Source organism: Oncorhynchus keta, chromosome 19 (genome assembly GCF_023373465.1).
Source record: "Oncorhynchus keta strain PuntledgeMale-10-30-2019 chromosome 19, Oket_V2, whole genome shotgun sequence".
Taxonomy (NCBI): Eukaryota; Metazoa; Chordata; class Actinopteri; order Salmoniformes; family Salmonidae; genus Oncorhynchus; species Oncorhynchus keta.
The window spans coordinates 30,651,709-30,669,225 of NC_068439.1; the positions used below are offsets into that span (position 1 = coordinate 30,651,709).

A 17,517-nucleotide genomic window follows, 5' to 3' on the forward strand; every position below is an offset into this window, starting at 1 on the left:
ATGTTACTGGTCGATATGAATCCAAACCCAAAGCAAGTAAAGACCAGGTGGAGACAAGTTTGTTGTTGTTACCTCTGTGATAGGCAACTCCTGGCAGTTCTCTCTATTGGCTCTCTTCGGGTCGCAATGGATCAACATCCACTGAAGTTCAAACTAGAAAGAGACAGTGGCATGATATTGATCATATAACATGACTCATATGATAATGCTTACTGTATAACAACGCACCACTGGGGAACCAACACCTTCTCAGCCTTAGCCTGATCCCAGATCGTATGTGCTGTCTTACCAACTCCAACTCTTATTGTCATGCCAAACAACGACCATAAGAGTTGGCAATACAGCACAACCAGATCTGGGGCCAGGCTATCCTTGCCCCGCTCACCACAACAGAAGCATCAGCGTCAGTATCCAGCCTCCCAATAAGCGTATCTCCCTCTGTGTTGACGGGGCCTTTCCCCTTGATGGGCTTCTTGTCCACGGCCTGACAGTCCACATACAGGGTGACCTGGTCTCTCTCCACCCCAATCATCACCTGTAAGGATATGCTATAGGGTTACTGTTGTTGATCCTCAGGGGCCACCGTAATGTTAATGAGTGATCAGTTATCACTAATTACATTGTACCAGGAGTAGAGTTGCACATTTCCAATAACTTTATCAAAATTCCTAGGCTTTCCAGGATTTCCAGCTTATTCCCTCTTGATTCCGGGATCTTCCATCCGATATTTCTGGAAAGCCGGGGAGTTTTGGGATAGTTACTGTATTATACAACGTTAACCAGGAGTGCCATCACTCATTCCATCACCTTGTGCCACTTAGTGTTGAACAACACAGAGAGCCCTGGGAAGGTGACGGTCTGCAGGTTGCCATCCTGGCCCATCAGGAAGTACTCCAAGGCCTGCTGGTCTCCATTCAACCTGAGCCCTGCCTGCTTCCGGCCGTCTTCATCCACCACCTGCCACACGTTCCACACCTTGTTCACCGTGTTCTTGATCATACGGAAGGTGACCATGACGGAGTACTCGTCAGGGAAACCCCGGGGGAAATTGAGCCTGGGTGAAGAAGAACAGAAGATGAAGATACAGATGGGTGGGAGAGGGAGGAGAGAAAAGGGTTCATACATGCGTGAGTCCAGTGAAGCCCCTGTGGAAGGTCATCCTCAGTGGGAGAGGTTATGGATGGACAGAAGAAATGGTTCAAACTTCTCTTTACAAAATCATAAAGAATGTAGTTCAGTTAGAGTCATAGAGAAGAGGGCACTGGGGGCAACACTTCGCAGTGGGTAAAAAAGCAGCTTTCCACCACATACACACAGCACACATTGGGTGGTTCGAGGATTTCAGATCTCTGATGGCGGCTAATGTCAAAGACACTCCATGATCACAAAGCAGAGGTAGAGCTGCTGCAGGCCACGTTTAAAAAGCATCACACACAGCGGCTCAGTTCCTTTCCCGCTCCTCACGCCCACGATAACATCATGAATGGAGACATCAATCAAACCCTAACACTTTTATGTTCAAAGCACTTCCATTCTCTTTCTCTCTCTATCCCTCCATCTCTCCCTGTCTCTAATGCATAACGCAACAGTTACAAATACTCCAAAGGAACAACGAGGCCCTTTATTTTTTCCATCAAACCCTTTTGTTATAAACAGAAGCGGCGCCCCGGTGGCTCTGATCAACAGATCAATTAAGCAGTCGTCCCGTCTCCCGTCTCTGTAAACTGCTCTCCAGTCTCCCCAGTCCTAAACCTCTAGGCTGGTATTCATAAAGAGTCTCAGGTGCTGATCTCAGATTAAGGCCCCTTCAGTCCATTCATTATCATCTAAAAAGTTAAACTGATCCTAGAGCAGCACTCCTACTTGTCGCTTTATGAATACGAGCCCTGGGGTTTTAACTGGCCAGGCCAAGGGCTCCATAGGTGGTGCCTTTATGGACAGGAGCTGCAGAGCTGCAGCCGGGCTTGTAAATGCATCAAGACAATAAAAAAGGAGTTTCCTGTAACCCAATAAAACAAATGAAGACCACTCTCTCTCTAACGTTCCTGCAGTGTGCCTATGTGTGTGTTTGTGTGTTGAATGCTCCTTGGGAGAAAGTATCTCACAGCCTATGCCAGAGTTTGATGCGTGTTGTGTTGCAGGCCTCTATCCCCTGCAGTGATAAGGACACAGGTATCGGAAATGAACCTTTCTGACGACTAACTTCAAAGCCCCAGACAGACTGGCCACTGGACTCCGAGAGTTAAATGTTTTTGTGATTAGTGTCCTGAGTGGCAGGAGGCAGACTGGAAGATGTCAGTATGTTACATAACAGTTTATGTGAAAACAGGACCAATACAGGTCATTGGCCAGACCAGCAGTGAAACACCAGAAGACAGCTTTAGTTATGTAAGAAGGTAACCACGTAACAACAACCTCTAGCCTACTAAGCAATATGAAAACAGTCTGAAAATGGAAATGAAAATGGAAGATTGTGCACTGGTTTTCAAATATTATCTTTTACACGGTAGAATACCAGGCTAGAGGATCCCCACACGTAAACGATCTAGCTGATCCAGGCAAGACACACACACACACACACACACACACACACACACACACACACACACACACACACACACACACACACACACACACACACACACACACACACACACACACACACACACACACACACACACAGACACAGACACACACACGCACACACCCACACACCCACACACCCACACACAGTCTCTCTTCACACAGGAAGCTGCTCGGGCTGTCACCACCTGTCTCTTTTGATTTTCAGAATCCTTCATGAGCACAGACAGAAACAAGTGAATACAACTACAACTTATAATGCTGCATGATGAAATATGTCTCTACGTTTCTGGTACGAGATATTTAATGGTTACACGAGGTCTGGGCGGGTGGGGTCCACTGCTTTCCCCCCTCGTTGCTAAGAGATGCCAAATCAGTTCAGACATGCTGTTCTCTGTTTCACAGAGTGATAACACCTGTCTGAGACCTGCAATAATACAACACCTGGATCAGCCCAGGGGAAAGTATTTATTACGTGTGCGTGTGTGTGTGAGTGTAGCGATTACGTGTGTGTTTCTGTTTCTGGTTTCTTCATTCTTTCTCCACCTGGTAGGTATTTGAAAGCTGGCCTCCGTATTGAGCCATAATAATACAACACCTGCAGAAAGCCTGGACAACCTCCAATATCATGTTTCTTTTTCTATCTTTCCTTACCTGGTAGGGATCTGGAAGTTGGCCTCCCTATCAAGGCGATATGCCACCTGGAGAGGAGTGGAGCCCTCCACCTTCCTCACCCCCTTCAGAGGAATAATATCCAGCTGGAACTGAGTGATCAGATCAAACCCTAAAAGAGAGGTAAACGGATTTTTAGATATCTCCTGTTCGTTCTGAATTACATGTTACAGTATTATTCAACTGGTGGCTCTAACTCTGAATGCTGATTGATTAAAAGCGCATTCCAGCCGATGTCTATTCCACAAGTTACAATGTATGATGTTAAAATGCCTATTTACTCTGTTCCATCTGACTGTGCAATCCACTGTCTCATTAGCCCAGCCATTCAATTTATAAACTATAAAAAAACATCTAGACATTATCTCGCATTTCTTTTAGACTAACATCTAGTTTATAACAGTGGATGACGAGAAAGTACATTTTCTATGCCAGGTGAAATCATGCATCATTAGCTCATTGTGATGGATCTATCCAAATAAACGTCACTAGGAAAATAGCTTAAACAAACGCAAATGCAGCTACTTTGCTAGCTAGCAAGCAAGGGATAAGAACGTCGCCAGCCAGTATGGCAATGGAATATTTAGAACGAACGACTGGGTCACCCCCATAGATACAGAACAAAAAAACTGAACGACTGGGTTGTGTCTCTGGCAACCGAACCGATAGAACGAACAACCAGCTGAATTTGTGTCGGGACTATATTCAGTGGAAGGATGAAATAGTATGAATAAATTAATTGAAAATATTTTTTAAATTAAAAGATGTAAATCATTATTTGAATATGTTGGTAACCCGTTGTAAAAACGTGATAATACCCTTCGAAGCAGGTGTTTGGAGGATATATTGGCACGACTTCGTCTAGGGCATTCCAATATATCCTCCAAACACCGGCTTCTCGGGCATTATCACTTAACTGTACATATCCCTTGAATCGTTCTGGTGAATTATACTGTATGTTATATACTGTATTCCTGCAGTAGGAAAATAAAAACTATGATTGACAGGTACTGGTCTTTTTTGTATTTGACACACAGTGTTGTAAAAGTGTAAGGGCATATTTCTGGATCAGTGTTGTAAAGTCAAATCAAATCGTATTTGTCACATGAACCGAATAAAACAGGTGTAGACCTGGGGGGTAGTGTCTTGCGGTTGGAGGCCGAGCAGTTGCCATACCAGGCAGTGATGCAACCTGTCAGGATGCTCTCGATGGCGCAGCTGTAAAATCTTTTGAGGATCTGAGGACTCATGCCAAATCTTTTCAGTCTCCTGAGGGGGAATGTTTTTTTTTTGTGCCCTCTTCACGACTGTCTTGGTGTGCTTGGACCATGATAGTTTGTTGGTGATGTGGACGCCAAGGAACTTGAAGCTCTCAACCTGCTCCACTACAGCCCCGTCCATGAGAATGGGGGTGTGCTCGTTTCTCCTTTTCCTGGAGTCCACAATCATCTCCTTTGTCTTGATCACGTTCAGGGAGAGGTTGTTGTCCTTGCAGCACACAGTCAGGTTTCTGACCTCCTCCCTATAGGCTGTCTCATCGTTGTCGGTGATCAGGCCTCACACTGTTGTGTTATCGGCAAATGTAATGATGGTGTTGGAGTTGTGCCTCGCTCTGCAGTCATGAGTGAACAGGGAGTACAGGAGGGGACAGAGCACACACCACTGAGGGATTCCCGTGTTGAGGATCAGCGTGGCAGATGTGTTGGCCCATCAGGAAGTCCAGGATACAGTTGCAGAGGGATGTGTTTAGTCCCAGAGTCCTTAGCTTAGTGATGAGCTTTGAGGGCACTATGGTGTTGAACGCTGAGCTGTAGTCATTGAATAGCATTCTCACATAGGTGTTCCTTTTGTCCAGGTGTGAAAGGGCAGTGTGGAGTGCGATAGAGATTGCATCATCTGTGGATCTGTTGGTGTGGTATGCAAATTGGAGTAGGTCTAGGGTTTCTGGGATAATGATGTTGATGTAAGCCATGACCAGCTTTTCAAAGCACTTCATGGCTACAGATATGAGTGCTATGGTTCTGTAGTCATTTAGGCAGGTTACCTTAGTGTTCTTGGGCACAGGGACTATGGTGGTCTGCTTGAAACATGTTGGTATGACAGACTCAGACAGGGAGAGGTTGAAAATGTCAGTAAAGACACTTGCCAGTTGGTCAGCGCATGCTCAGAGTACACGTCCTGGTAATCTGTCTGGCCCTGAGGCCTTGTGAATGTTGACCTGTTTAAAGGTCTTACTCACATCGTCATCGTCTGCGGAGTGCGTGATCACACAGTCGTCCAGAACAGCTGATGTCTCATGCATGTTTCAGTGTTACTTGCCTCGAAGTGAGCATAGAAGTTGTTCAGCTCGTCTGGTAGGCTTGTGTCACTGGGCAGCTCTTGGCTGTGCTTCCCATTGTAGTCTGTAATAGTTTGCAAGCCCTGCAACATCCGACTATTAACGGAGCCGGTGTAGTCCTGTAACGGATTCGATCTTAGTCCTGTATTGACGCTTTGCCTGTTTGATGGTTCGTTGGAGGGCATAGCGAGATTTCTTATAAGCTTTTGAGTTAGGAGGAGTCCTGCTCCTTGAAAGCGGTAGCTCTAGACTTGAGCTCAGTGAGAATGTTGCCTGTAATCCATGGCTTCTGGTTGGGGTATGTACGCACTTATTGATAAAGCCAGTGACTGATGTGGTGTTCTCCTCAATGCCATCGGAAGAATCCCAGAACATATTCCAGTCTGTGCTCGTTAAAAAAGTCCTGTAGTTTAGCGTCTGCTTCATCTGACCACTTTTTTATAGACCGGTGCATATTCACGAAGTGGCCATTTTGGAATGTCAGTGTTTCCCCACTTTACTATATTTAACAGTTTATTCTGGTTTCATAATCTGTATGCAAAACAGGGTGCAGTGATATGACTAACATGTGATTCTAATTAGTTGTTCTCTTATACGTAGGCCTGTACCTTCCCTGCCTGGGCTCGCAACACATTGTACACCATGTGATTTGAAGGTAGCTAATGCATCTGTTCCCACCAGGGCGCTGGTACACAATTAACATCTTGCTGAGCTAGAATTGTTCCTACTAAAATCTATCAGGCTTCAGCGGAATATTTTATGTGGCTCATTTGAAATCTAAATGTGTGTCAAGCCATTAAGCGTTTAGACAGCCCAGCCTAGTTCACTAAGCAATCACAGCAGGTAGCTTAGTTGTGATGTTCTGTATTTTGCTTCCTCAGGGATTTCTGTAAACCAAGGCTGGTGGTTTGGTGGTCCTGGGCATTTAAAATGTATGTCTATGCTGTCTAGCAAAGAGAAAAACCACAGGGACTATAGTGTTAAGCTATTGCTCCAGACAAAGCTCCTTCTGACCTGGTTTGTTGATGTGAGGTAAGACTCCTGATATGTCTTGTACTGTTTGATACAACGTTGAGATATGTAATATGTCTTCCCATGCAGGTCTCCTTTTGATTACGTCATAAACTATATCCACATCTCATGGGAAGGGGGCGCAAGCAAGATGTGGCCAAAGACATACCGGAAGCAAATTGTTGCTGTTTTACAGTATGTCCTACCAGGGATGAAGAGGACTAAGTTAGTACACATATTCACAGAGTCATAGTATCTATACATTACCTGGAAGGTCATCTTGTCCATTTCTCATGGAAGGGCAGACAGCTGTGTCCCCATCTAACCTGTTGAGATCTAACTCTTGATGGAAAACACACAGAGACAGAAGCTTGGTTAGGATGTTTCCGTTCACAGCATTTACATTTGAGTCATTTAGCAGACACTCTTATCCAGAGCGACTTACAGCAGGGAGGGGATGCATTTTTGTACTTTTTCCTGTACTGGTACCCCGTGGGAATCAAACACACAACTCTGGCATTGCATGCACCAGGCTCTACCAACGGAGCCACCAACCAAACACTGAATCAGAATTCACAGTGCCAACTCCATGGGAAAGCCACAGGGAGATCAGGCAACGGTGAGAAAACATGGTAAGAATGTAATTCACCTTATACTCTGGATTCATTTTTCTATGTTGGTTATTCTTAAAGCTGTGGCATCCTATATTTGATACCACAAGCACACACACAGGTATGTAGTATCAGATGCAAAAGATAACAGCCCGGTCTCATAGACTAGACATAACAAATTACAAATGTAAATAAGGGACACTCAAATTAGTACGTTACTTTTGGTATGGTTACATAAGACAGAAGGTTACTCAAGGCAAGAACGAAGGTAGGGTGGTTGGTAAGGGTGGATGGGCGGGTGTATAATCTGAACGTCTAGCAACTCAAAGGTTGCGTGTTGAAATCTCATCATGGACTACTTTGCAATCTAACACTAACCCCTAGCTAATGTCAGCCACAATAAATTGGAATTCATAACATATTATATGCTATTATACTGTATGCTTTGCAAATTCGTAACATGTTGAACATACGACATACAAGATTTACATTTACTATGTTAAGTCTACCCCTGAGCCCAGATTGAAGATAATGTTGACGTATGTGTGTAGCTGTTGTAGCGTGAATGTGGATCGGGGTATAAGGCCATATCGCTCATGCTTGTCGAGCACAGGAGGCTGATGAGGGGAAGATGGCTCATAGTAATGGCTGGAATGGAGTAAATGGAATGACAACATGGAAACCATGTGTTTGATGTGTTCGATACCATTTCATGAATTCCATACCAGCTATTATTATGAGCCGGTCCTCCCCAATTAAGGTGCCACCAGCTGCCTCTGTTGTTGAGAAACTGACAGGTATTCTCAGTTTATTAATCTACAGATGTAGCATCTAAATTTGTTCACCCTGTTGAAAACATGTATTGTATTTGAGGATCCAAAAGGCTTCTGAAGTTTGTAATTTCCACTTTGAAATTTCAGACTTGATTGTCCCTTATGAAAAATGTATGAACCCCTACAAAAACATAATTCACATTTTCTTTTTCTGCAGGATTATTTTCCTGCTGCAGAAAATGGGCTCAAATGTAGATGCTACATCTGTACCTGTGATTTATTGAGATGGAAATCTCTCTGTAGCACTAACTTAAAAGGCCATCAATAAACAATCACACTGTTGTGCTATAATGTCTGCTTTCATCCTCAATATCTTTCTCAGGTGATTGAGTAAACCTATAATATTAGTCTTGTGTCTTTTCTATTTGTTAATAACAAATAACCTACATATCTGGCTGGGATGAACTGTCATTGGATGGGATTAATTGAAAAATAGAGCTACTGTAATGTAACTAAAACCTGAGGTGATTTTTTAAATGTCCTTCTCAGCCAAAATTTTAAGTGAATCTTGAAACAATGAGAGCGAAAACATTTGATAATGTTTCATTGAAGAGCCTTGCTCTACTGTAGTAGTATCATCTCAAGGTGAATCTCCTAAAGTATTCAGAGAACACATCTCGTCCTCTCCTCCCCCTGTTTGATATGAGGATGAAAACGCAGTGCAGGGGAAACTAGGAAACAAAGATCTGGAAGTAATGAAACAACGCTGGGAGCCGGAGGGCTTCTAGCCTCTACTCCCAGAGTCAATAACCTGATTCAGCTCATTCGGAGGTGCAGAGTGTGGAGGCAACACATCTGGAAGACCCTATCGGTTCCACCATAACTGCTGAGTAGAGGAGATACTTTGGTGAGATGGTATTTATCCTGTGTGTTTACTAGCCATAAACACTTCTCTCGCTGTGCAGTGGGAGCTGTAAGTAGTTAACCACTCCCTCCCCAATACCATGGCCTGCATCCCAAATGGCACCCTATTCCCTATATAGTGCACTATTTAAAAAAAAAACAACAGATCCTTACGGGCCCTGATCAAAATTAGTGCACTATAGTGGGAATAGGGTGCCATTTGGGATGAAGCCCATGTGTTTTAGCAGCCTATTCATTACGCTAAACGAGCAGTAGATGGAGATGGACCTCAGCTCAGCTTTTACGACACCGCCGTCACGTGTGACTGAGTGCTATGAGGATGACTAGTGGATATAAGCAGACCATTTCCAAAAGGAAAGTAATCTAGCTACGTATTAGACCACACATCATGTGCTTGTACTGCAACAGTAAACCTTGCTATAAGATGGTATTCACTTTACATTGAGTTTTTTTACTGCTGTAAGTATACCCCAAGTCTGTATTGTATTTGTGTTGAAAAACATCCCATAATGTGGATAGATGTGTTATTGCATCTCTCTGACAGCTTGCGAGAGAGGCTTAAACAGATGTAGGATCTTCATTTGAGCCAGTTTTCTACATTAGGAAAATAATGTGAATTATTATGTGGATTATAATTAATATACTTTTTTTTTGTAGGGGTTGAAACATTTTTCGTCAGGACAAATCAAGTCTGACATTTTTAAGTGGAAAATACAAACGTTAGAATCCTTTTTAAACCTCAAATACACTACAAGTTTGCATTTCCTGCTGTGCAGGACAAAAACAGGATCAAATTAAGATACGGTATCTGTAAGAATTAAGAAACTAGAGATTATCTGAATTAATCTTACAGACTAGTACAGTAGGCTACACTACATCTGCTGTTTTTGTCTTAATCTTAGATTTGCATTTGTATTAAATGGAATGACTTGGGATAGTATTCCTGAAACAACGTGTGTGTTTTGATACCAAAATCAAAAGTAGTCGTGCAAACAAATACCATATACCAGTAGTACACTGTTATGTGTCTTTCATGAGCCTGAAGGCATCTGGGTAACTTACGGCCGAGGGCAGGAGAGAGTAGCAGAGAGAGGAGGGCCATGCAGGTAGAGGAGTACAGCAACATCGCTGGGTTCCGTGGTCGCTTCCTGAGAGGGTAAGAAAGAGAGAGAGAGAGAGAGAGAGAGAGAGGGCGAGAGAGAGGGAGAGGGCGAGAGAGAGGGAGAGGGAGAGCGAGAGAAAGGACAGCTGGGTCAGTGATCTGATTTCTTTAGTCATCATGTCTACCATCTCTGGCCTGATTTGATAAAGCTTTAGAGTAGCGACACATTAAAAGACATCACAACTCACGTAGACACATCAATATTTTCTGAAAGGAGTGACATACGTGTCATACGGATCAGTACGATCAGTTAACACAAGCACACGTTATCGCGGAAATACAGGAACCCATACATTTCTCCTTTTGCAGGTAATGGTGGAAACTGTGTCAGGATGATGTTCATAAGCAGTCGAGTGTTGTTTTACTGATGCCAGACATGAGTGTACATTGTCTAAGACATTCGCTCAACTCCAGAGTACGAATGTCTGTCCATACTAAGTAAGCTTACAGAAATAGTGAAGTAAAAACTACACACAGTAAAGACAGGCATTGTGTCGTAGAAAGCAGCAACAATGAAAATGACTTGCTCGGGACGGCCATTGTTGTCATGCATAGGCCTACGCCACATAATAATGGCTGGAACGGAGAGAATGGAATGGCACCAAACACATGGACACTATGTGTTTGATGTGTTTGACACCATTCCACTTATTCCGCTCCAGCTGTTACCACGAGCTCGTCTTCCCCAATTAAGGTGCCACCAGCCTCATGTGGCTTACACATGAATGTGTACTACATAAAACCAAAACGTTGTGTTGTGTGTTCTCAGACCGCTCCACAGACTAAGAAATAAGACCGCACCATTGGCCTTGTTTTACTCAACCTTCCTCAGCCCCTTCCTCAGCCCTACCAGAAGGCTGACAGGCAGTGTGGTATGGAGTGATGGCCGAGGGTGTATATGGAGGTCTTTTTTCCGTAAGAGAGATGACCTGTTAAAGCTTTGATCCGCATTAGGAGACACAGCGCCACTGGCTGCCCCCTGGAACATTTGCTATTGCTGTTGCTTTGTTTATTAAACAGCAGTGAGGATCTCCAGCATCAAGAATAAAACAACCGCAGTACATACTCTGCTGTTCTATCAAGAATAAAACACAACCGCAGTACATACTCTGCTGTTCTATCAAGAATAATACACAACCGCAGTACATACTCTGCTGTTCTATCAAGAATAAAACAACCGCAGTACATACTCTGCTGTTCTATCAAGAATAAAACAACCGCAGTACATACTCTGCTGTTCTATCAAGAATAAAACAACCGCAGTACATACTCTGCTGTTCTATCAAGAATAAAACAACCGCAGTACATACTCTGCTGTTCTATCAAGAATAAAACAACCGCAGTATATACTCTGCTGTTCTATCAAGAAAAACACAACCGCAGTACATACTCTGCTGTTCTATCAAGAATAAAACAACCGCAGTACATACTCTGCTGTTCTATCAAGAATAAAACAACCTGCAGAATACATACTCTGCTGTTCTATCAAGAATAAAACAACCGCAGTACATACTCTGCTGTTCTATCAAGAATAAAACAACCGCAGTACATACTCTGCTGTTCTATCAAGAATAAAACAACCGCAGTACATACTCTGCTGTTCTATCAAGAATAAAACAACCGCAGTACATACTCTGCTGTTCTATCAAGAATAAAACAACCGCAGTACATACTCTGCTGTTCTATCAAGAATAAAACAACCGCAGTATATACTCTGCTGTTCTATCAAGAAAAACACAACCGCAGTACATACTCTGCTGTTCTATCAAGAATAAAACAACCGCAGTACATACTCTGCTGTTCTATCAAGAATAAAACAACCGCAGTACATACTCTGCTGTTCTATCAAGAATAAAACAACCGCAGTACATACTCTGCTGTTCTATCAAGAATAAAACAACCGCAGTACATACTCTGCTGTTCTATCAAGAATAAAACAACCGCAGTACATACTCTGCTGTTCTATCAAGAATAAAACAACCGCAGTACATACTCTGCTGTTCTATCAAGAATAAAACAACCGCAGTACATACTCTGCTGTTCTATCAAGAATAAAACAACCGCAGTACATACTCTGCTGTTCTATCAAGAGTGCAATGGTGTCCGATGGAAAAAAAGTGTTTGCTGTTTGAAGTAACGTCTTCGTTGTTGTACTATCGCAAAGGAACGTGGCAGTTTCACCGCTACAGATTCCAACTTTAAGGATATAGGGAAGACAGGGCGGAGAGAGGCGGATGCTATCAGAGAAATTCATAAATTAATAATGGCTTACTCAGCAAGGTCCCTACAGAGGAGGGAGGGAAGAGGGAGTTGGCCACAACCATATGTCCTTCACCATGGAGGACACTGCCCAAATCACCACAGGCTGGCAGCCCTGCGTCTCCCCATGCCCATTAATCTATCAGGAACCCTGGACCACAGTACAGTACAGTACACCAACCAACACAAACCACTGGACTATCTGTATCAGGTAGCTTTCTGAATTTGTTTGCTTTACTGTGATCTTGCCCTGCACTTCCATATATGGCCACTAGTTGTGTTAAGCAGCTTTATAATAATAATAATAATATATGCCATTTAGCAGACGCTTTTATCCAAAGCGACTTACAGTCATGTGTGCAAGCTTTAGTGTGAGGCGAGCGAGAGAGAGAGGAGAGAGAGAGAGAGAGAGCGAGAGAGAGAGAGAGAGAGAGAGAGAGAGAGAGAGAGAGAGAGAGAGAGAGAGAGAGATAATATAATATATAATAATATATATAATAATATAATAATAATAATATATGCCATTTAGCAGACGCTTTTATCCAAAGCGACTTACAGTCATGTGTGCATACATTCTACGTATGGGTGGTCCCGGGGATCGAACCCACTACCCTGGCGTTACAAGCGCCATGCTCTACCAACTGAGCGAGAGAGAGAGAGAGGGAGAGAGAATAGAAATCAGCTTTTGGGCATTTCAATTTGCATTTGTCATTAGATCCAGTCTGAAGTTGTGATATATAGGAAAGGAAAGCTTAGTGTTCTTTGACGCCTTGTGTACAATAGACTCCCAGCCCCTAAAGATCAACTGTCACAGCAAGCAATAGCATCAAAAACATTCTGACACTGATGGTCTGGGAAAAGCTTGACAGCGGTCTTAACATCAGCTCTTGAGCTGCAGAAAATATCCTTGGAAAAGCAATTCTGTTTTGACTTTTCCCCCATACTATGTTCTCAGATCACAGCTGAAACTATAAACCAAGTCAACAGGGCAACAACCTCAAAAACACTATTCTCAGGGGGAAATTCTAAATCAATATGCTGCATCTTAGACAGAGTCTCTAGTCTCTAGTACTGTGTCGTGAAAGGTCAAGGGCCTTACTGATAAGAACATTAACATCTTCAAGATTGTGCCTCTTTCATCAAGAGCAATTACAACGCTGTGATCAGTCATCCCTCTCTCGGAGTGAAAAGCACAGTGTGTGATCTCCAGCATCCAGAGTTTTTTTGAATGTTTTCTGGCCTCCTCGCTGTGCCACCCATATGGGCTCGTCTTCCAGCGTCACAGAGCCTGGACCATGTAGTCAGCCAGCTCTCCAGCTCTCCTGGAGTGACCTCCGTTGCCCTCATTTGTCTTAATTACACCAACTGGACCCCCGTTACTCTCTCTGTTGCTCAACCTTACAAATTAAAACTATCACTCACTTTAATTAGTAAGCTAATAATTTGGGAGCGTTCCCCGGACAATACTTTAGGAATATAAAAGTGAAAAGTATGCGTGTGTGTCACTCTCGTCTCCACAGGGGCTATTTGAGAGGCCAGACTGCTTTTTAACAGAGCAATACGTCACGACAAAGACACAGTTGACCACCCCATTGGAGAGGTAAGGAGGAAAGGAAGGCTGGTTCTTTTGGTTTAACAGCTTTAATTTTCCCCCTGTTTAAATACCCACCAAACAAGGTTTATAGTCTGTGTGTGTGTGTGTGCGTGTGTGTGTGTGTGTGTGTGTGTGTGTGTGTGTGTATGTGTGTGTGTGTGCGTGCGTGCGTGCGTGCGTGCGTGCGTGTGCCAGATTATACAGCTGTGCTAGCTCAGTCTTAGCCATGGTGCTTCTATTAAGCAGCCCCAATATCACTGGTTAATTTCAAGGCCGTATAAATTCAAGCACGATTATTTCCTATTTCTAAAAAAATATGTGTATGGATTTTTTCCCCTATATAATATTGATTTGTCTTTATTCTAGAGTGAGTCAATGGTTCAGGGGAATCTGATACTAGAAATCAGTAAAAACCATGAAGTTTTCTTGAAAAAAATGTTTTCAGATTAAATATCTCACTAAATGTATTAGTGATTAAACTAGTTAATTCCTACCGAGCAATGTTTCCCTAATCTCTCCTCTAGTAACCCCAGCCCTTCCATTTATTTGATGCATTCCAGTTGTAGCACACCTGATTCCACTGATCAGCTAATCACCAAGCCTCTCATTACAATATTGGAATTGTGTCATCTGGCATTGGAATACATTCAAGACATTGGAATGGCTGAGGATACAAGAGGAAATGTTTGGCAAACACTGCTATTGAGAGAATGTCATATTGTGCATCATTTCCTAACTAGCAAGTCCTCAGATTAGAATGAATCCATCAATAAAACATATATTACGGCAAGACAACAGTAAACCTGACTAAACTCTTCCCCACACCAAGTTCAGAGTCAAGTGGAACACTGCCAATCCACCCAGATATTACCACTTCAACATATAAATAACTACTTTAATAATACATGTTTCGTTCAAAAAGCTCTTACCTTGTCAAGAGAGCACAGTGGTGCTCCATGTTTTACTCCCGTCTAGGAGCGAGGGGCAACGCAGGGCTTTAACAGCGGACAGACAGACAGACTGATAGCAGTGGGTGAGGTAGAGGAGCAAAAGGAGCAACAGACATGAACGTTAGGTTAGTTCCCCCTGAAGATCAGTCCTGGTGCTGGGAGAGCATGGTGGGGATGCTCAAACTGGGGCCGAAGACACATAAAACCTGCTTCAATGGGTTCCCATTGGACAAGAGCTTTTCAGGAGGTGGTGACTAGGTTTTATTACCATTACTTAAAAGACACGTTGGAGGCCTCTAGGCCTTCCCTTCCTCCTGTTACACCTTTCTCCTCCTACCTCCCTCTCTTTCTCTCCTTCACTGTGCCCCATAATGATATGTGTTGGCTGTGTGTAATTCTGTTAATAATTCTGTTGCAGGTTAGGGATAGGGATGCCGTAGGAGAGTGTAAAGTGATTGGCGCACAATTGGCCCAGCGTAGTCCGGTTTAGGGGAGGTTTTGCTGGGTTAGGCTGTCATTGTAAATAAGAATTTGTTGTTAGCTGACTTGCCTAGTTAAATAAAGTAATAGTCGATCAAATAACTATCTAGCTATCCTATCAAGTATCAGAGAGATTCCTAGCCTCGAAGCCATCTGATACACTGCAGCCTGCTACAACCAATAATAAAAAGGTCAAGGATAGGATACTGTATTCCATACTATATTACATTTCATGAATCAATGATTATGATGTAACTACAACACAGTTTTCCTTTTCTGCCGTAGGGTAACTTCATAGCCCTACAGTACAGTGACTGACTGAGTCTCCCCACTGAGTTATGTGAGGGTGATCAAATGTCCATCTAGGTAATGGAGAACGTGGGACTTCAATGGAAGTACAGACCGATAGAAAGGGGGAGGAGAGAGGAGAGGAAAGAGAGAAAAGCCAAAACAACTTGTGATTATTCAGCCAGACCAGACCTCATGACTAGCAGACTCATGACCTACTGAGTCACATTCACAAAAGCCAGACAACAGCCTGGTCTCGTCCGTCCTGAGAGGAACTCTTTGGGCTTTTACAATGACACGTTTAGACTTTAGCTCAGCCGGTTGATACAGTCTTATTGTGCGTAGGAGACACGGATTTGAACTCAGTTGGTCAAACACACTAGCGCAACTGGCAGCCTATTGGTTAGAATGTTGAGCAAGGCACTTGACCCTAATATGCTCCAGGAGTGTTGTACTACTATGGCTGACCCTGCAAAACAACACATTTAATTGCGCCTATTTGGTGTATGTGACAATAAAACACTTATTTAGTGTTGTGTAATGGAATGTGTGTAGATCAAGTTTTGATAGATTGCTGGCAAGGGCCATTTACAGAGAACTCAATGAACTCAATGTAAATGCTTCTACTTCTGTTGTAGACTAGTGTGTGAACTGTGACCTATGAGTAGCCTTGTCTTACACTGTCAAGGAATGATAGGAAGCCAGTCAGTCTCAATGCCAGCTCTGATGATGGTCTTGCAAAATGCAGGACTTCTGTTTGAGAGAGAAAAACATATTTCACTCCGCAGGTCCTAACAGCACATACTGTATGGATAACTATACAGATAACTACAGGAAGTGTTTATACCTGTACCAGATGGTTCTAGATGCTTCTGGTCACATGACTCCGTCTACACACCTGCAATCCCTCTTCTGTCGGCTGCATGGGGGATAATGATGGGTAGAACCTGTACGATATTAACTCTGGGCCCTTAGATAAGACGGGCGTGGTTGGTCCCATGTTTCATGAGCTGAAATAAAGTTAGTGACCATTTGTCCTTTCCCAAGATAATCCATCCACCTGAAAGGTGTGGCATATCAAGAGGCTGATTAAACAGCATGATCATTACACAAGTGCACCTTGTGCTTGGAACAATAAAAGGCCACCCTAAAATGTGCAGTTCTGTCACACAACACAATGCCACAGATGTCTCAAGTTTTGAGGGACTGTGCAATTGGCATGCTGACTGCAGGAATATCCACCACAGCTGTTGAACTGAATGTACATTTCTCCAACGTTGACTTCAACATGCCTACAACGTTGTTTTAGAGAATTTGTCTGTATGCGCAATCGGCCTTACAACAGCAGGCCCGTGTATGACATCGTATGGGCGAGCGGTTTGCTGATGTCAACGTTGTGAACAGAGTGACCCATGGTAGCGGTGGGGTTATGGTATGGCCAGGCATAAGCTATGGACAACAAACACAATTGCATTCTATCGATGGCAATTTGAATGCACAGAGATACCGTGATGAGATCCTGAAGTCCTTTGTCGTGCCATTCACCCGCCACCATCACCTCATGTTTCAGCATAATGCACAGCCCCATGTCGCAAGGATCTGTACACAATTCCTGGAATGTCCCAGTTCTCCCATGGCCTGCATACTCACCAGACATATCACCCATTGAGCATGTGTGGGATGCTCTGGATCGACATGTACGACAACTTGTTCCAGTTCCCGCCAATATCCACCAACTCGCACAGCCATTAAAGAGAAATGGGACAACATTCCACAGAAAAGTTTGTGGTCATACGCACACCCTGATCAACTCTATGCGTAGCAGATGTGTCGTGCTGCACACCAGATACTGACAGGTTTTCTGATCCACGC

The 17,517-nt window shown here is 43.4% G+C and overlaps 1 protein-coding gene across 1 annotated transcript in view; it reads right to left on the reverse strand.

Annotated features, from left to right (window-relative positions):
- The window catches only part of LOC118397668 (collagen alpha-1(IX) chain-like), a 29,265-nt gene extending 19,209 nt beyond the window's left edge, over positions 1–10,056 (reverse strand). The window contains exons 1-6 of the mRNA XM_052470276.1: positions 9,975–10,056; positions 6,872–6,946; positions 3,238–3,367; positions 808–1,054; positions 386–535; positions 73–153 (exon numbers count right to left, since the gene is read on the reverse strand). Coding sequence (XP_052326236.1) covers positions 73–153; positions 386–535; positions 808–1,054; positions 3,238–3,367; positions 6,872–6,946; positions 9,975–10,038 — 747 coding nt within the window. The 5' untranslated portion in view covers positions 10,039–10,056. The remainder of the gene's footprint in view (positions 1–72; positions 154–385; positions 536–807; positions 1,055–3,237; positions 3,368–6,871; positions 6,947–9,974) is intronic.
- Between the last annotated feature and the right edge of the window lie 7,461 nt (positions 10,057–17,517).